Source organism: Tyto alba, unplaced genomic scaffold, assembly GCF_018691265.1.
Source record: "Tyto alba isolate M040663 unplaced genomic scaffold, T.alba_DEE_v4.0 Super-Scaffold_38, whole genome shotgun sequence".
Taxonomy (NCBI): domain Eukaryota; kingdom Metazoa; phylum Chordata; class Aves; order Strigiformes; family Tytonidae; genus Tyto; species Tyto alba.
The window spans coordinates 9,337,332-9,358,481 of NW_024881313.1; the positions used below are offsets into that span (position 1 = coordinate 9,337,332).

General features: G+C 40.3%; 1 protein-coding gene across 5 annotated transcripts in view; it reads right to left on the reverse strand.

Annotated features, from left to right (window-relative positions):
• Positions 1-21,150, reverse strand: part of BZW2 (basic leucine zipper and W2 domains 2) — a 60,105-nt gene that overhangs the window by 504 nt on the left and 38,451 nt on the right. For all 5 annotated transcript variants that reach the window (XM_032991806.2, XM_032991803.2, XM_042801800.1 and 2 more), the window contains 6 exons: positions 19,717-19,852; positions 16,109-16,218; positions 14,077-14,247; positions 13,443-13,589; positions 9,052-9,190; positions 1,634-1,756 (listed from right to left, as the gene is read on the reverse strand). In XM_032991806.2, the coding sequence (XP_032847697.1) occupies positions 1,634-1,756; positions 9,052-9,190; positions 13,443-13,589; positions 14,077-14,247; positions 16,109-16,218; positions 19,717-19,852 (826 nt within the window). The remainder of the gene's footprint in view (positions 1-1,633; positions 1,757-9,051; positions 9,191-13,442; positions 13,590-14,076; positions 14,248-16,108; positions 16,219-19,716; positions 19,853-21,150) is intronic.

Sequence of the window (21,150 nt, forward strand, 5' to 3'; positions counted from 1 at the left end):
GTGATGTGAGTAATTCTATAAAAATAATAAAATACCCTTCTAAAATTCAAATGGAAATTTTCATCACACCTAGTACTTCCTAGGAAAGGTTGGCAGATTAAACAGAGTAAGCCAGAAAGAAACACACAGCTTCACAAGACGGAGATCCACTCTCTACTCCATCCACGGCGGAGCTCCTAATTTACAGATCTGTCACCAGAACTTCAACTAGATCACTACGACTTATTCTGGTCCTCATCTGCAGAGCTATGCAATGCCTATCTCAGCTGAGTTTAATAAAGGATCAGGATTATTTGCTTGCTCTTCTAATCTCCATGAGTCGGCTGTACTGCTACCATCCAGGAAGCACCCTTTAAACTATTTGCTCTGCAAATACCAATCATCATCATCATCATCATCATCCAGCCTATCTAGAAAGGCATATGTGGTGTTACCCTACAGCATGTATGAAATCTGTACAAACAAAATTTTTTACGATATGTATAGCAGAAGATAAAAGTAATTTCGAAGTGGAAACAGGACATGTAGAAGTAATTCAGAAATAGGAACATACATGGCATTTTCGTCACCTAAAGCTACTTTACATCATATTGTATTTCTGTCTGTGTTCACCTGACAGGAAAGGGCTTGCTGCCAGCAAATACTACACATTAGATCAGATTTCTCTGAGCAAACACGGCCTGCATGTTCTTACAGCAACATTTTGTCTCCATTTGTACTGGACTTTCTAATTAAGGACATCTAACAAAGGGGAGATGCAGGAAAAAGCTAAAAATAAAGAGCAACATAAAGGCATACAAGCAGAAGATTAAAAGGTGAAAAAACGCTTAATTAGACCAAGATTGCTAGTCCAAAGTCTCAAGTGTGAAAGGAGCCACCATTTTTATACTGCTACCTGCACATGTGAATTGCTGCAAAGTCTTATCTGCTCCTTGGCATTACTACATACTCCCTCCAAATTTATAAAATCAGTTACATTAAATAGATGCAAATAAATGCTAATAATTATATTTCTATCTATTACACGTGGATTTATCTTTCCAGCTGATTCGGAATTCTTTTTCAAGGCAAAAAAGGTAACTTATTTATTCAGTGCAACCAAAGTAATTTCCTATGCAGAACATGAGTGAAAAAAAAAAAAAAACAGGGACTAAAGAAACTAGTTCCCCTTCCCAATAACTGTTTTAAAGCAGTAAATACAGACTACATATCTTAGGCTGATCATTCAGCTAAAAGCAATTTCAACCTGCAGCGGCACAGGCAGGCTTGTGCTAGGTTCATGTCACCCGTACAGATGATAATAGCAGAAAAGGCACCGAGACAGAGGCTGTGCGTGCTAACACCAAGGTACTCCACACTGCCGTCAGTGCAGTGTTCCTCCCTGCAGAAGCTAGAAGATTTCATCTACACACGAGTGGCACCTGATGACTTAAGGCCTTCATAAGGGCATCACAAACATTAAAAAGCAGCAAGTGTTGTTAGGCTTGGGCATGGCTGGAAACAATTTTGAGCCGTCATGCCTGCTGTTTTCTGTACTCAATCTGTATACTTCATATGCCTGGTACAACTAAAATTGGAAAAAACAAACTTGATTTGAGAAGAGACTACCATAGTTCTCTAAAAGAACCCATACCTTCTTCAGCGTTTTGCAGCCACTCCACAAATTTCTTCATCTGGTCAAGAAAAACACTTTTGCCTTTAGCAACATGCGCTTCTTTATACCACTTGAGGATTGCTTCTTCACTCAGAACATCAGCTGAAATACAGATCAGTGCTTGTAAAAAATCAATGTATTTTTTAGAGGTTAGAAGATTGTGAACATGAGAGAATAAAGATTTTTTTTTTTTTTTTAAAGGCAGCATAAAATAAGTTAATATGACCGCAGTGGAACAAGCTTTTCATGAACTATATTAGGCTACAACTACAGAATATCTGACGCATATAAGGGATTCCAGATGCAATAAAATGTGTAATGCATTACGCTAAAAAAAAAAAAAAAAAAAAAAAAAGTATCAAAGATTGTGCTTCTGGAAAGGAGAGTTCTCTATTCATCTGCTTGAAATATACCACTTAAGATAGCCGGATTAAAAATTCAGTCTGCGCATCTTAGAAGTTGGCTAACAAGAACCTTGTGAAGTGCAGCAAGGACAAGTGTAAGGTCTTGCACCCGGGAAAACATAATCCAAGAGCGTGGCACAGACTGGGATCTACCTGGCTGGGGAGGAGCTCTGTGGAAGGGACCTGGGGGTCCTGGTGGACAAGCAGCTCAATATGAGCGAACAGTGAGCTGCTGCAGCAAAGCAACCAACGGGATGCTGGGTTGCATCAACGAGGGCATCACCAGCAGAGAGAAAGAAGACGTTCTCCCACTCTACTCAGCTCTTGTCAGGCCACACCTGGAATACTGTGTTCAGTTTGGGTCCCCCCCCCTATGCAAAAAAGATGTGGGCAGGATAGAGAGGGTCCAGAAGAGGGTCACAAAGGTGCCCAAAGGACTGGGAAGCCTGTCGTATGAGGAAAGGCTGAGAGAATCAGGTTTGTTCAGCCTTGAGAAGAGAAGGCCTAGAGGAGACCATATCACCATGTTCCAGGATTTAAAGGGTGACTAGAAAGAAGACAGAGACTCCCTTTTTACAAGGAGTCTTTACAATGAAAAGACAGGGGGGTAATGGGTAAAAGTTACTCCTGGGGAGATTCTGGACACAAAAGGAGTATTTTTCACAATGAGAACAATCAGGCATTGGAATAATCTCCCCAGGGAAGTGGTGGATTCCCCAGCACTGGGCACTTTTAAGGTTCTGGACAGAGTGCTGGGCCATCTTGTCTAGACGGTGCTTTTGCCAAGGTGGGACCAGATGATCCTTGAGGTCCCTTCCAGCCTCGTATTCTATGATTCTGTTACCAAAATAAGCAATACCGTGCTTTTTCTTGCTGTCGGATCACAGAACTGTGCACGGTTCTAGAAATCTGAAGTGACAGGCACCTCCTGACTGAACAGTTAAAAGACAGCCAGTAAGGATTTTTTGCAATTATTTTCCCTGAAGGCTTTATATTGGTTTTATCTAATAGGTTTTAAGGTCACTATTCAGACCACCCATTTTAAGGGACTGGCTCAAGATGGACAGCACAGCTAACGTTTTTATGTCAAGCATTAAGAACAAAATAGCTGTCAGTGAGGGAATGTGAAGTTGAGTACGATTCAGAATAAAGAAATTCTAATAAACAGGAAGGACACTTATTGTTTCCAACAGATGCAAATTTAGGTCTAGCAACAGACCTCTAGCCCCAGGAACAAAGCTCCTGTGATCCAGCCAAGCTAAATATCTTAATAATTGATGGCTGTGGAGGCAAAATCTGGGATCCACAATGGCATTTTGGCAGTTACTTAATGCAAGAGGCAAGAACACACAGACAAAAAAACCCAACAATCCCCCCCACCGTATTTGTTCTATAAAAAGACTAAAGACAGCTTTCTACATCTCATTAAAATTTCCATTCTTTTTGTCTTTGAACAAATACCCTCCCTCGCTCTACAAAATCAACACATGTGAGTTCTTCACTGCTTCTTTGAGCTCCTTGCCGCCGTCCTACCCGTGGGGTATTTGCTTGCTGAAGCACCGACCCTGACCATCACCTTCTGCTTCAGCCTAAAGGTTAGAGCAGATGTGGCAGGGAAGAGAAGGTGGTAAACTGAAATAAATTACACCAAAACCCCAAAGCATGTGATCAAATGAGACAGAGTAGACACATTTCACATATGCTGTTGAATAATAAACAGATGGAAGCAACCAGGGGTATGTTTGAACTTACTCAAAACTATCCCAAGACTTCCAACAGTAACTGAATATGAAGTCTTCCTGAATATTTGGAATTAGTGAGTGTACATGACTGGACGTTGCCTTGTCTCTCAGATGCTTTTCCAACATAAAACCTCTTCTGAGGTTTGATGCAAGTGACAATATGCTGAAAACATGGGGAAAAGAGGACTGTGCTGGTGCTGGGCTTTTTTCAGTTCACAGAGTTGTGCTTAGTGAACCCTGTAAGTGGCACATAAAGCCCTATCTTCCTGTAATCACCACAATCCTCCTGTAACCCACCACAATGAACTTTTTCTCCAATTCAAAAGAAACACTGGAGCTAAGGAAGAGGTTGCAAACACGTTGCATTAAATACTTGCCAGTAGTCTTTAGCAGCAGCTCAAAGGCACTACAGCATTTAACAAATAAGGATTTCTATTTAGCAGATGTGAAAATATTTCACATGGACTCTCATGAAACTGTAGTTTAGTTCCTCCATGTGAAAAGCTTATGTTCACCAGAGTCCTGAAGTTCACACAACTACATATGCAGAATTACTCAGGGTGTGACATATATTATGATCCTTAGTGACAGGCAAAGAAAATCAGAGGAGATAATAAATACAAAAATAAATAGAGCAACACGCTCCCCAGGCTCAAGCTACCTCTTTGGCATTGTGGACATTTTAAAAAACACAAGTTGCTGTGTAGAAGCAGCTGCAGAAGCCTTTTGGTGCATTACAGTCCATATAACAAGACCATATAAGGAAACGCCTCCAGGTAAGCACACATCTCAGTCCAAGAATAACAGGATTTAAGTTTTTTTTTTTTTTTTTTTGATTTGCAGACTGTAAGATGAATGGGTTTGTTGCCAAAGAAGAAGGGGGAACTTCTCCTTCCTTCCCCAAACCCCCAATCCTGATAATAGCATCATGCAATCTCACTGTGTGCCTCAAAGATTAGAACATTCTTAAGTGGATGAAAAATATGCCAGTATGTAACTCCATAGCAATAAGCCTCCTACGCTAACAGAGGAGAACAAAATTGCATTCAGCTACAGAAAGGACAACTGCAACTCCTTTCAATTCTGAGCAATATATATTTGTAATACATCCATGCCTCCAGTGCTCATAAGGGATGATACACTCCTGTCAGCACAGTGAGGCTCAATTAAACAATCATGCAGGACAGGGTGTAGTTAATCACACCTCTAGGTTGCTTTGAAGCAATGGGAACACTGAGGGGGACGGGAGGAGGAAGAGAATGATTCATTGTGTATATATTTAGTTATTCCTCATTAAAGTTGATTATAGATAGATTTTAACGGCTGAAGCTGAACACTGTGGTTTGTGGGTGTGTGCACATCATTTTGACTGCAGTCCCAGGTGATGTCAGCCCAAGAGCTGGTTTTCCTGCAGGTGCAGCCAACTGCCACTCAGACCACCCAGGGCCAGAGCCTCCAGGGACGTCCCTCATGAAAGGGAGAAGCTGCAGAGCAGAGAGACTGAAGAGCCCAGCGTCTTTACTGCAGGGTTAACCAGAAAGTTACTTGAAGTTCAGGTCTCAGCTTTGTACTAAATCACCCAGTTCGAATCCATTTCTGCTTTCAACTCAAACAGCATAGCCATCGGCAGCAAAGGGAAAAGCACACCCTGTCAGCTGCCACCACCGTCAATAAATCCGCAAAATTCGACTCTACTGCAGCTAACTCAGTTGGGAGGACAGAGCCTTCAGGCAAGGCCTCTTTCAATGCAAGGAATGTCACCCACAGCACAGTTATGGTCTTTATGGTACTTTTTTTTTTTTTTTTTTTTTTCCCCCTGGGAAAATTTTGCATCCAGTACCGAAAGAAAGTACTTCAATAATGAAGATATTTAAAGACAATTGTGCTCCATCAAAAACCAAACCCCGTGTATCAAGTGGAACTTGAAGATTTCATTCTTGTAAGCAGAGGATTTCTGCAGCATTTGGGAAGACAGCCTGCATCGTTTGGTTACAACATCTCTGTACTGCAGAAGTGTATCTCTGAGGTCTAATTATGCTGCCGGAAACCAGAGCACTACTTCACATGTACTTGTCATTGATTTTTCTTTCGGTATTTTGTAAATGTTGTCTTGAATTCTAATGCAAAAATACTCAGAGGTTTGTGCCTGCTAAGAGTGTTTGCTGTTGAAATGGTGAAATTCTGATCCTCATTAAAAGAACAGTTATTAATTTTAGTAGTGTCAAGATTTCATATTTGAAATTTCCAGTTTGGACACAAACTAAAAGAAAGGAGATTCTGCAAGTGAATATGATATATAGCCTGTAATCCAATAACAACAGTGCTTATTCTACCCATAGTTAAGGGACACACTGCAACATGGAACGGATTAAAAAACAACACACATTTTACAGTGCAAGCATAACTAGCAAGGAGGCTGGCAAACTTATTAGGTGTCACTTAGGAGAATTCAGTAATTCTTATTCCGCAACTGGCTTTTAGATTATTTGTCAAAATGCAGCTGGCAGATTTACAATTGTACTGGCTTTAAGTGATAACCAGAGAAGCAACGTCATAGCCAGGGATCCGTATAGAACCAGACAGCTTATTTTTCTCTATACTGTACCGGGAACACAAATTATAATAATAATAATGTCAGTAAGTTTAACTGACTACAAAACTCTTTTGCAGATTATACCCACAAGATGGTAAGAAGCTACCACCATGTAAGGGAAAAGAGGGCTTGGGCATTCACTGGGGGAGAAGTGGATATTTCCCCTTGTTTCGAGACAGAATAAAAAACCCTACCAACAACCCAGGCTTTCAAGACCTTCTAGGTGCTAATGAGCCCCACTGTTCCTGTTAATATGTTTGGGTATTTCCAGGTAATTCCCGGGAAAGTAGTCCAAGGGCTATTTTATGATGGAAATATGAGCAGGATTTAAATGCAAGACGTGGGACATGCTGATGAGACTAGTCATGCAGCTAAATTTGTCAAAGCATGAGTGGCATTTGGTGCCTATCATCACTGATGACTATCTTCATGCCCAGGAAGCACTCCCCCATAATGAGTGATAAGCAATAAACTGTCCGCGTTCGTGCTGGGAGTTAGCTGCATTTCTGTCTGCACATCCACAGATACTTCAGATGCATTTATTTATGTCACCAGAAAAAGTTCATTAGCTACCCTGAAACCTCTCCAGATTCTGTGTAGGTTATACCTGAAGGACAACAGAAAGGGGAAGACAGGCGCCTGCTCTTCCCTCCTCACCAACATAGCCAGTAATAGTTTTTGAGGGCTGTTTTCCTTGACAGTTAGGAAACAGAAGGTATGCTGTCATCAGCAACTTATCTACAATAAAGTGTATGTTTCTAAAGACTTGATGGCTTGTTTCTAGTGGATAGGTATGAATTGGGGAGAAGGAGATGGTGAGATCTACCAGCACTGAAATGAAGCAGAGGCAGGCAGCATGGTTCTGGACAAGCCAAAGCTATGAGCCGTTCAAGCTCGATAAGATCATCTGAGATAAACGGGAACTGGAGGACTAGTTCTCCCAGAATCTTCCCTGGTTAATGTAGTAGCACGTCCTCACCTAATAGATACTGCTGAACTCCAAACCTGCCTTAAACAGATGGAGCAGATGACTCCCATATTATGTCCAGCCTGAGAAGGGCCCTACAGCTAGTGGCTGTAAAGCCAGGCGAGCAGTTCCGAGCCGGCAGCAGCAGGTCTGCCAAAGAGGGCAGATCCAGGTTCAGCCTAAACGGGGCCGGGAAGGGCTGGCAGCTGTGCTGCTGCATGACTGCATCAGATGGCAGAGGCAGGTGCTCTGGCACGCCTGCCCGAGATATTCCAGGCAGGAATACGGGCATGGCGAGTGTCGCACATACTGGAGACACTGAACCCGCAGCTTCCACTGACAGGCCATACAATAGCTCCACACACTCTTCTAGACATCATGCGAATCCAAAACAATATTGTGGCATCCGTAGTGCTGAGGCTAAAGTCTTCTCACCCTCCCTAACAAGCCTGCCTGAGTACATCTCCAGAGCCAGAACAAGAGCATGCGGGGTGAGCAGAGTGGATGGGAACTGGGTTCTTCGAGCATGTTAAGTTTATTGTACAATTTAGTGATTTTTTTTTTTTTTTTTTTTTAATACTTTGGAATGTCAGGGTGTTCTTGCAGGCCAATGCAGTAATGAATTTACAAAAATTTTGAAGGGAATTCTACGCAAGACTATTCCTGGTTTAACCACCTCTTAGGGTCTGAGTGCACAGCAGTAACGGTGCTCATTCACCATGTCCAAAGTGAATTTTATTTTCAAAAAAAAAAACAAAAAAATCAATCAAGTACTTGCTGCGGGTTGCAGTTTCATGTTTGTCCTCAGTCATTAACAGTGTTTACAAATGGTAGAATTTGATGACGGAGGGACAAGGTGTATTGCTTTTTCATTTGACCATTGAGGCTGCACTATATTGACACAAGGATGGAAATAAATCCACACGATTGAAGCCATGAAATTATTTTAGCAGTCTGAACTTGTTTGCCTTGAACACGTACCGGGACACAACAGGGTGAACAAAGATCAATATTGGGTTTCTACTCCTACTGATTTTTCCTCAACTATTTATAGAAGAATGTCAGAACAAACTGTTTGGCAGCTACCCATCACACACAGTGCAAGACCATTAGTCTCTATGACAACCCAATCAGAACAAACTTGTGAAGAAGTCAACTTCACAATAAAAATTAAATCCCTCAAACTATGGCACCTGCAAGAAACTGGAAGGGAAATAAAAGGGAAAGAGGAATAAGGAAAGCTCCTTCTGGCAGGGAGAGGGTTAAAAAAAAAAGAAAAAAACAAACCACAAAAACCCCAAACCGTGCAATCTTCCTGCCAAGGGTATCTGCACTTTCAAGGCTTCTTGAAACCAAGCTCTAATCTACTTTTTAAATCTGTCAGGACTTTTTAGAAATGTCTTCCTAGAAGGGGTTCTATACAAGGACTAAACTGCACTTGAACAGTGTGGACAGTGCCTGCATCCTGCTCATTCTTCCTGACCACGGGATAAACACAAGAGCAAAAGAAGGGCTTGTTTCAGCTTTTCCTGCTCCTTCGGACTGTCAAAGCATAAGGCATCTGAGTTCAACTCCAACACAACCTTCTCATATACAAACCCCAGAGAATATCTGTTTCCTATTACATCATAAGTGACTGGTTGGCATAGGAAATCCACACCCGGTAGCCAACAGTGCATAGAGACCTTTACCTTTATAAAAGAGTACCACTATCTTCTGAAAGGCTTTCATGAAGTGGATGTTGTCATAACAGTACTCCTGCACCTTCTGGAGCAGGATCAGCTCTGACTGGCCTTGAGTGCTGAACACAGCAAGCAGGGGGGCGTATTGCTGAAAGGAAGAGAGGATGAAAACCAAAATGCATGTCAGTATACTCAAAATAAACAAATGGAATTTTTAAACGTACGCATCGTGAATTTCATCCCTGAAAACCTGTTTCACTGAAACCTGGTATTTACTTGCCAGCTGCATTTACTTAAGCGCATACAGTGCATATACATAAATGTCCATGAGCTTTTGTAGGGTGTGCTGCATGCTGTGAGCTAAAATTCAGTACCACTTAGAGATACTGAATTTTGTAAAATCAATTTCTGAAGTCCACACCTTGGAGTGCTGCTGTTTGTACATTTTGCAAGGTAGCATGCTGCTGACTCAGATGTGATGCTTTACTGATGTTTATAATGTAAGACATCCAAAGATGAAGTGCATGAAAATACAAATCTCTGGGTTCACTGAGGTTTCAGAAGTCCCAGAAAACTGAGTTAAATTAAATTATTCCAGGTTAAGTGTGACCAACTGTCATTATTTTTTCTCACTATCAGCATCAGAGTATCACAACCACCTTTGCTTTGGTAAACAGCAACTTTTGAAAGCACAGTATTAAGTGCTAACGTTATTCTGACAGGACAGTAGTAGCACATTTAATTGTCTTTTCCCAGAGTTTCTTAATATAATAAAAGATAAAGCAAAAACTTTTGTGCTATGCAATTTTTTTCCTCTTATTTCAGATCTTAAAATTGAAAATTACATTAAAGGACTACATCCTGTTCATTCTTTCCTTACAAACTACAGTGTTTCAATCTATATCTCTCCAATTTCCTTTCCTCTTAGCCTGTTATGAGCCCAGCTAAGACTGCATTCTTAAATTTAAGGTAATAGTAAGAGCATTTTTCAGAGCTGAAGACAAATTAGCCTTGATCTTCAGAGCCCCCAGCCAAATATATATTAAGTTTACTATTTAAATTGTTCTTGCACTGAGCAGCACAGCCTTTCTTCATCATTTCCAGTAACGCTCTCAGCTTGGCATTTTCAGCTGGATTTGCAATGGCCTGATATCGCAGAGTTCTGGTCTGTGCAGTCAGGGCTGCCGATGGCCACGGTCAGGTAACAAACCACCCATCACCAGCAGCACTGATGGACATGTTCAATAGTACATACACTTCAGGAATTCTCTACAAGAGAACATGATCTGGGGGAAAAACTATTAAGATGCATGAAAATCAACTGAAATTTGAAAGGTTCGTCCAAAGTGTCTTTTGCAAAATAATTATTAGCTATTAATTTAAGGAAAGAGAGAGTAAGAAGTCACACAGCAGTTGTAACAAGAGCAGCTAAGCAGGCAGACAGTATTATTACTATTGGAAGAAATTCCCTTGCAAAGTAACTACCAGAAAAAACTAGATGTAGGTAGCACCAGAGTTGAGTTTTCCACCTTCTGGTGCATCTTTAGAAACAATGTTACTGTTTCTGTAAAAGCTGCAAAACTTGTGCAGGCTTTGGGTAGCAAGACTCCCTCTTTTCCTGCTTTTGTCCAGTGAAGCATCCAGCCGGTATCCAGGCAAGCTGCAGGGAGGCAGTGCAATGTACATTGCAGATCATTTATTTAATAGCCTCAGCAGAACCCACTCCCATCCCCAGGTCTGCAAAGTGCTGCTGTCTGTAAGTGTCAAGCAATTCATAATAAAAATCCTATCTTTTCAGTTTAGAAGTAAGATACCTTCACTTTGCCATATTTGACTGACTCCCTTCGTGTTCCTCTCACTCCTTAACTGGTACAGATTTACAATTATAAGTTTCACAAGTGTCTAACTGACTAAGGAACCGTAAAATTACCTTCCTCACATTGCTGGCTGAGTTAAGCAGCATTATTTTCCATTTGCCTCAGGTTAGGTAGCAGCGGGTCAGCGGTGGCAGTGTCATGAAGCTCACACCACAGCCTTGCCTGCAGTGGAAGATTCTCCCCACCCATGGGGAATGTCTCTTCTCTGCACTGGAGGTGGCCCTGGGGCTAAGCCCCAGTGTCATAGTGAGGTTACTGGGACGATGAAGAGCTTATCCTGTAAGATTCAGGGTTTATAACAGCTTGCCCTGTCTCCTCCTGAGTTCAGCTCCTGCTAGTCCTGCCATGCAGATGGCACACGTGGCATTTACTGGTCCATGGCTGCCCACCACCTCCTTTAGGAAGCCACCCATCCAGTACAGCTTGTTAAGAACTGTAAACTAGGTCAATGTTCTGTTCCTTGACACATCTCTTCGGAGGTCCCTTGTATACAGATTATTAAAAGAAATCTAATAAATTCAAGAGACTGGTACCCAAACGTCAAAGCTTTGGGAACTGTGCTTTGTGAAAGTTATCTGTCAGGTACAGCCATACAAGAATAAATACTACCACCGCACGTGTCCAATGTCAAGCATGTATTTATACATATCCTGACTCATGCCACCAGGGCGAAACAACTCCGTGTTGACACACAGGAGGGCACAGGAACTAGGCTGGGTGTCACGCTAACAGTGCTAACCTGATTTCTGGAGTTGGCTCACACATTGGGTCAGCTGAGAGCCCAAAGAGAGAAGGCCAAGATCTGTTTCCCCCTATCATAGAGGAAAATGTGGAACAAATGCTGTTCATTTCTGAACACTGAAATGTAAGGAAGCAGCTAGCAAAGTCTGAATTTCTATTCCTACTGCTTCTGTTAAAATCTTACCTGTAAGTGCAAATAATAAATACCCCACACAAATTTGTCTTCTGTTTTTAGACAGTGGGTGCAGCTAGAAAGATGCCTTACCTAATTTAGTGGGGTTACATACTCCGCTGATGGCTTGGGTCAGTGAGATGCACGGGAGCTGATGGCTTGGGTCAGTGAGATGCATAGGACTAAGCATCCAGCAAACAATATTTGTACAAAGCCAGCTATGTTTCTCTTTTCCCAATGCTCAAATATTCCAAAAACTGTTTGTTAATTGGCCCTGCAGTACTAGACAATAAATCTCAATGGATACTGTTACAACTCAAAGAGATATGATCAATTTTTACAACAAGAGAACAAGAAAAACAATGTCTCTCCTTCTGGAAACTATCTAATTTTTCTACTGCTATTTGGGTCACCTGAGAAGACTTCAAGGCATTCAATTTTATCAAAGACTAATGAGATCCCAAGTAACTACGTTTTTAGGACAACTGACTGGGAAACCAAATTCAGACGGAAGGACAGCAGTAGTAGGAGCTAAAGCAACATGGGAACTCCAAGTATAGATAGGCATCCAATATGAAGAAGAAAGGAATTCAGATCAAGCTTAAGATCTATTTTACCATAATGAATAAAGTTGAGATTGCTTCTGTCCTAGGACAAATCTTTGCAGCCCTGGCTGTAAAGGAGCATTCTCTTGCTCATGGTTTACCAGCTTAGAAGCACCAATTCTGCCAAAAAGCCTCTCTGCCTCTGTTCTCCTTTCAAGTGTCTTGCACTGCACAATTCCTTCAGACTTAGATGAGGAATACCAACCATAGCAATGACTCTGATGTCTCTGCATTGGTTTTGGGTTTTGTTTTGGGTTTTGTTTTGGGTTCTCCCCCCTGCCCCCCACTCCAAGGTCATAGTTTTTGTACTGACACACAACTGTGATACTGCAGTCTGTCATCACTTAGCAAACTACAGCCTGTCTTTCTATGAATTCAGTTCTCTCATCCACAACAACAGTGCCTGGATCAGAGAATAACTACACTATGCAGTGCACATGCTCTCCGGCCAGCTCCTGGCTATCAGCTGACAAGCCACCGAGTACCCAGCTCCCACAGTCAACATCAGCAACAATCATTTCACAGATTTGGAGCTCAGCAGTCCTGGATCTAACCAGCTCTGTGCAAAGCCAGCACAGGTGCTGCCTCACCACGCTCCGAAAACTTCCTTGCTTCTGGCAAAGACATTGCAAAGGCAGTTCCTGCAGGCTTACTAGTCAGGTCTGAGCAGAGCCGAGTCTCAACATTTGTTTAGCATTGTCCCCAAGGCAAGGAGCCTCTCAGGATCCAGCACACTGAGAAAGCACAACGCAACGGCGCTCAGGTTACGACCACCTCAGTTTGCCCTGGCTCTCTGCACTGTACGCCTCAAGGTATTCAATAATCTGAACTACTTCAGCTTTGCATTCATTTGACTAAAGGAGAGGGACTATACAGTGCTCGGTGTGCTAAGTATCAGCCCTCAAAACTCCAAATCTTCTGAATTTAAACAGGTAAAACTCGACAGCTGTAGAACATATTCTGTTAATTCACAGCAGCCCTTCCCCTCTTCACCCATGCACACACCTTTAGATGTTTGAGGGCTTGCTCTGCAACCAGCTCTTCTTTCTTATTCCATTCCACAGCATTCATGACACAGGTCCACAGGAGACCGATCACTGCTGGCTCTGGCAGCTCATTTCTTTTCATTTCCTCTTTTACATAAAGCACTACCTGGAGCAGGAAATAAACTGCTGTCTTAAGCAACATTTCCAATCAACCCAAAACAACGCCGACTTACCAGATACTTGCAGTCATTTACAAATAACACCATGGTATAGAAGTAATAAGAAACAAAATTAGAAAATAATAATAAAAAGGAAGCATTTAGCATGTTTTTTTTTAGCAACATTACTATTACTTGACTACAAGTGTTGTCCCTCCCCTCCAACCTAACAGTTACTGCAGTTAAATGAAATACATTCTCATCAGGTATAACTGAACAAAAAACCCAAACCCTGTAGTCAGCTGCACTTGCAAATCCAGAGGATGCTTTCTTGCTTTAGCCTTAGGCACAGAGTGAGCTGATGAATAAATTAAAATAATTTAAAGAAAAACAGAGGAAATCTATCAGGTACTCATATCTGTTCCTCTGTACCTATTGTTGATTTAAGTCTTTCACTATTATTATATAACCAGAAGTTGTGAAAAAACACTCTACCTCTTTAATTGGGCATTCCTGAGAGAGACGTTCTTGTAGCTCTTTTTGAAGTTCTTTACGAGTCCCCAGTGACTGCTGAACTCTAAGGAAATCTGAGAGCTCTTTTAGACCTGCTTCAGTAAAATACTTGGCAAAATGGTCCACATTCTGCCGGTTGGCCGGAAATAGTTCCTAAAAAGACAGAAATGCTCACTGTTAAATAAGCAACTATGACTCTTGACAAAATGGAAGGAACATTTTTTAAGGATGAACAGCGGGAATCACCTGGTACTGCACTTAAAGTCAGTGCTTGTATTAACACCGGAAAAGTCAACACTTCATTCACAGTCTTTGTTTTCTTATAGTGAAGGGAAAAATGATGGTCAATTACACAAAAAGCCTAACACCCTCTCCACATGAAGTGCATTTACTTATGAATAGCTGTGAGCTTAAGATGTCGCTCAAAACATTCCTCAGAGAAACTACACCTTTGTCAGATTCCAAAAATCTTGCTGGAAAAGTACAAAGGAATAGATGGTAAAGCCACTGTACACAAAACACATTTACCATGCCCTCCCATTGCGTTCACACATTTACCTCTTAAGAAAAATACACTTAGCAATACATACATGGCCCAGGCACCCTGGACAGACATCACTACTCTGCTGAGCAATGATTACCACAGTTACCATTTAACAAAAATCACTATATCCACTATATACTGTTAACATTAACTCCTGTAGGCAATTCTAATTCAAAGACACTGTCAATCTATCATATATGAAAGTCCAGATACTTAGAATAGCTAAAATTATTCTTAAAAACTGCTATAGCAAATGCCCCATCTTGGCAAAGATTCAACAGCATTTGCTTACCACTCAATGCTTGGTGTCTAGCAATGATTTGTGGGACGGATAGCACCTTTTTTTACAAAGAAACTAGAGACCCTCAATCTGTTTACTCACTGAAAATGAGATTAAGAAGAAACTATCATGAAGGCATCTATGCTAGGCAACATCATCTGATACTTTATAGTTCTTTAATACAGCAGTATAATGAAAGTGAACAGCTGAAAGCTTAAGTCAGTCAAGTTTGAAATAGAAATAAGATGCAGTTTGCCTTTTTCCTCTCTCTAATAAAAAGTGTAATTAGCCCATTTCCCAGCTTTATGGCAAATTATTTATGACTTGGACTCTTAAAGTCAAATACAAATTGAAGAGATGAAGGGGTGTGGGAGGCTGCTTCACTTCTGATTTTTGCCTAATCATAAATTATTGAGGTAGAAACAGGAAATACTACTGAAATTCTCCAGGCAGCGCTACACGGGATGTAGCATATTTGATTGGATTATTGCAGCAGCAATCTTTTTGAGGATTAAAAAAACCCTATTGATCTTCAGAAAGGCACTGAAATAGAAAGGCACACGTCATTGCTTCATATTCATATATACTCTAAATACCTCAGGCCGTTGGTACAAACCCAGAACACAGGTCTTGAGTCCAAAGGCTGAAAGCCTTCCTGCATTGCTCCTACTAGGTCTGCTGTCATCACTGCAGGACCATTTATGCTACCCAGATGGCTACTGCTGTAGAAAATTAGCTTACTGTGCTTTCACTATGCTATCTAAACACTGTCACTTTGGAAACTTATATTCTATTCATAACCCTTTATACTTTATTTATTATTTACAAAAGTAAAACATATTTCAAAAAAATAAAAATCCTCACACACAGTTGCTGGTGGTGTGTGTTTTGTTAGCAGTGGTTAGAAGAAAAAAAAAAATGTTAATTCCCAAGTCCCATATATACAGTCTTTCAGAAGGCATTAACTACAGGACAAATAAAGACAGAATGTAAAAACATGTGATATTTAATATTCATGAACCTGTATCAATGCTACAGCCATAACAATATTGCTGTGATTCAAAATATTTTTAAAATGCTAAGAGAGTCTGAGGGGGCGTTAACATGCTTACAGCAAACTACCATCTGCATTTTATTTCCCTCTCTTTCCCAAGGAGAGGTAAGGAATATTGAAAATATATTGTACTTACTAGCAATCTCTTATCAAGGTTAGCTTTTCTTAAAGCAGAGGTAACAGAATTGGCATCTTTCTCTGCCATCCATGCTTTAAAAAGCTTTACAGCGAAAGAGGCTGCAATCCCTGTTTGAGAAAAAACACAAAGCACACTTCAGCAATTTTCAACATGAATTAGAGATGGCTATAGGAATTACAAGGTTACAAAGTGGTTACAAGAATATGGAATGAAAATACATTTATGTCAATGGGACCAAACACGTAGAGCTGAAATGCTCATTTATTTTCTTTAATGCAGTATTAGTTTTCTGAAGTGTGCTAGACTGTTTGAAAATCTTTTCATTCTATATTGCCCATCTCCATCCATTTGTTCAAAGATTTTCTTCACAATTATTTTTCCTACCTCCCCAATTTACAGACGAAGTCCAATGCAAAAGGAAAAATTATGCATTAAATCAGTTAGGATATGAAGGCACAAAATGACAAAGAATACTCAGGAATAAGAATTGAAAAAAATATATCTTCAAAGGGCTTTTTAGCAAGTCCTGGAATAGGGTTAAATAACAGAAACTTCAAGGTAACTGACTGTACCTCATCTTCCTAGGAGGCATACAGTAGCTGGTAGGACCAGGCACAGCTACTGTTTTAAGCAAAAAAATTCCTTCCTCAAGGCACAACTTATTATCTTGTGAATTAAATCAAACAAACTCTACCTCTGCTAGCTGTAGCTTTCCCAGGGGAGCTAAGAAACCATTAGCCCCACGCCTCCCACTTCCCTCTGGCACAAGTTCCTAGAGCAGCACCACCACGGCTCTGCTGCGGCTTCCCGGCTGCGATCGGCAAGTGCAGGGAGCTGAGGGAAGCTGAAAGGTCCCAGAGATGGAGCCCCAGATCATGGTCGAGGAAGGTCCCCTGTAGGCCAGTGATGCTTCTCTGTGCTACATTCATATCAACACCTGCAGTGCTATTGAGGGTGGTGATAATGATAACGGTATACTATGCTACAGCTGGTCGATACAATTGTCTGTTTCACCTCCAAACAGCCCTGAAGTTCTTAGAGCCAGATGGGACCTACTGGTAGGAAGCAGTTTCGTCCTTCTTAGCCGCTGTACAGATAGATATCCATTCTTTTAATTTCTAGGATACATTGACTAAATGAGTCATCAAACAAGAACAGAAGATATTATTCCCAGAGCAGCGTAAACTTCATTAACATTCATTACAGATCTTGACTGTTATGACAGTTTTGGCAATCTTATTTCAAGAGCTTAGTCATAAGGCATGATCCTTAGAGAAGCACTATATGGAACCACAGATGCACAATGTCACACCAAGAAAGTTCTACAAATACTACTTTGGACTTGTTTTACGTGTTGTACAGCAGGTTCCAGGTGACATGGGCACAATGCAGTGATCGGAAGGGAAGTACTGCAGCCTGACTAGTCCAGACTAACAAAGTCTGGTCAACCAACAGGGGACCGAGGCGTAACTTCCACCTGTAATTTCTGAACCTGCAAACATAAACCAGCATATTCAACATGCGCTTATGTGTTCAATACCAAAATTGAATGGAATGGTCTCTGTCACCAAGCACCGTCCCCAATACCCATGTCCTAAACCTTTTCTCAAGTTTTAGCTTAAAACAAGTTTTATGCCAGTACCATTACTAAAGGGAGGTTGTTCTAGGGCCTCACTACCCACATGCTTACTATTTTTCAAAACTACTTCTAATTTACAGCCCAAATTTATCATTGGCCAGTTCCTATACTCCATGTGCTGCCACTGTCTCTTCTTTTAAATAGCTCTTCTCCTTTTCTGTTTGTTTTTTTTTTTTTTTTTTTTTTTTCCCTATTTGCAGAAAGTCACTTCAGCCATTAATTTTATTCACTAACCCTGTTAGCTGTTCTTTGCATACGCACTGGTTTCTCAGGATGGGTGACAAAGAAGGGTACACTTAACCCTGATGATGTTCCACCACTGCCTAGACTTTTCTATGTCACTGATAGAAAAGTGTCAGCCACTCCCAAAAGACTTTTTTTTTTCCATCTTTACATCTCAGTAAGAGCAGTGACAACACTGAAAAAGGATAATCCTAAAATTAGTTTGGTATTTGCCCTCAAACCTGACAGATTTCCTGTCCACACAATCTACCCTTATCCCTGTTTCTGCCAACTCTTTGCCAATGTTACAGTTCCCAGGATGGTCAACAACTCACCCAGCTCGCCTCATTGTTTCCTCATGTATTTTAACCTCACCTGCCTGCAGCACTGTTTTTTGTAAATCAAAGGAAGTATCAAGTTTATCCTTACATGATCTACCTGTTTTAAGCCTTGCTCTTTTTCCTTTTTTTTTAATTTATCTTCACAGCTTTAATTATTCTTCCATAAAAGATCTATTCCAGAACACTGACTGAATAATATTTTCCTCAACTGCTGACACAAGTACATTTTTAGTATACATAAACCAAGAAACAGAAGTGTATGTAAGCTCCTGACAAAAGTTTAGGGCTCCTAGAAACATAAGTTCATAATACAAATTGAATTTGTTCTGGAATTTGTACATAACAATTGTATTCCTAAAATGTTAAATTTAAAATACAGCAAATTATTTCAGTTTTAAAAATTTGAGTTTTCAGATGCCTCTTGTCTTCCCATAACTAGGAACAGACTTGATTTAAAAACATTGCAGGCAATCACCCTAAGACATGGATTAGTGCTTTTGTTTGAATTTTCTTCTAGTTTAATTTCGATTCCGAAAGCTGTGGGTGATGACAGAGCAAAGCTGCAGCTGTGGCTTTTCTTTCTGCAGCATTTAGAAAACAAATGTAATGGTTAGCATGCTGCAAATGAGAACACGAAGTAAGAATTTTTTATTTTTTTTTAAATTAAAGTTAAAATACATTTTAGCTAATATACAGCTCTTAATAAAACCAGAGAGATTTCATGAAAACTGTTCAACACTGACTGCATTTGCAATTGTTTCAGGTAATCAGTAATTGGCAGAGAAACACTTTGTTGAGCAAGCATTTCCAAAATCAGGACTCCAACGTAGATGGCTATAAATAGCTAACTAAATTAAAACCCTCAAAAAAAAAAGAAAAAAGTCATCTCAAGAAGGCAGTATACCCTGAGACTGAAAGAACAGCTACTCATTAGATAGTAAATGCAAGTCCATGCGAAAGTGTATCAATCACTGATCACAAAGAAGGCAAAATATAGGGTTGAATTTTTTTTTTTCTTCTGCAATATACAATTGGCCTGCATGTGCACTCTGCCTCACTTCACATTCAGGTACACAACATCTTGGCAACACTTGAAATAATGCTAGTAGACATAACTCAGGAAAAGATGTTATACTTCACACTTTTATAGTGTCAAGTAATAGATATGTTCTACAATTTTGCACATACATGCATAACTTCCAAAAAACATACATCTTTTGGGGCTTGCTTTTGCTTTTTGTTGCCTTTTTCCTATGTTTGACTTCCCTCTTATTAGATTTTACCAAGTATGTTGGCCAATTTCTGTTGTACAGTTACAGGCTTACAACATATAAAATATGTTGCAGTAAAATACATTCCTTATTAAAGCTAATGTAAAGAAAAAAGATCATATAGGAAATTACCTTCTTTGACTATATTGTCAGTGAAGAGACTTGTTAAAATTGTAGCAGGAAGAGTCCCGTTGGCTAACAGGATGCCAGAAAGCATTGCCAGCTTTGTCTGTTCTGTCTCAGTAAAGGCTTTAAGAAACAGCAGAAGCTGTGGGTCAGACATGAGAAAAAAAAAAAAAAAATTGAGCCACAGACAATGAAAACAGGTAGAGACAAATAACAGCAGACGGTTTAATTTCTTATTTCTCAAAAGTCCCACCTTAATTAATAGCAATCACATCAAAATCAGTTCTGAAGCACTGCAGTGCCATTACTGATTATTTATAATTTTACTTTCTGTAAGGACGCATGCATGTGGAATACAGCCTTACTTGGGGAGGCAAGGCCCGTCTTCAAATATGCATATATATGTTTGTAAAAAAAAAAAAAATGCTTTTTAAAGGCTTGAGACCCACAGAAATTCAGGATCACAGACTTGCCGATTTCAACAGGCTGACAGGAACCTGCCCAGTCACATCTTCAGACTTTGGACTAAGCCCCATGCAGTTGCAGTTCATTTTCTAGCTAACAAAAACTATTACTCATGCAAACAATAAAAGGATGAGAAAGTTTCCTGTTTTCCTTTTGGAGAAGGGAACACAGCACAATTACAACAAATTTTCTATTGACTAAAATAAGAAATATATTTCAAGTTCAGACATTCTTGATAAAGCTGACAGAGGACAAATAGAAATAAAAGCTGCCTTAAAACCTCACCATTCCCACTACTAATCACAAGTAGCAACAAACAGCTTGAGAAAAAACTACAATTCTCACCATCTTAAGTGATAGAATACCTAAACTTTTATTTTTTACCTCATATATACTTCAATATATTATATTATTTACCTCATAAAAATCTAAAAATGGAATTAAGTCTATTTTAAATATCTTAATTTCATATGTTGAAATTAATGACTTGAAAACATATGGATGAAGTACATTACACCTCTTTTCCTTTATGTCAGGAAAAAAAAAATGCAAAATGAGATTCCATCAATAGCATTACCACTAACAATAACGTTTTCTTAACATGTTATTAGCAATGACAATATTGGTGATGGGGAAAAGGAGGCTAGATAGCAAACGGCAGCTTCACTCCATCGGAAGCTAGCTTATTAATTTACTGTCAACACAAAACAAAAAAATACTGCAGACATCCATTTCTGGAGCTAAAAAGGAATTCTCATTTCCTTCTTCAGCTACCAACATTTTATTCAGCTACCTTCTGCTGTCATGACACCCTTTTTCTTCTCCAAATGAGCAATCATAGTTCCACCCCCCCTGCCCTGGGCAGGGCCCCCTTCCCCCAGCCCAGGGGGCTCCCAGCCCCGTCCAACCTGGCCTTGAGCCCTTCCAGGGAGGGGGCAGCCACAGCTGCTCTGGGCACCCTGGGCCAGTGCCTAG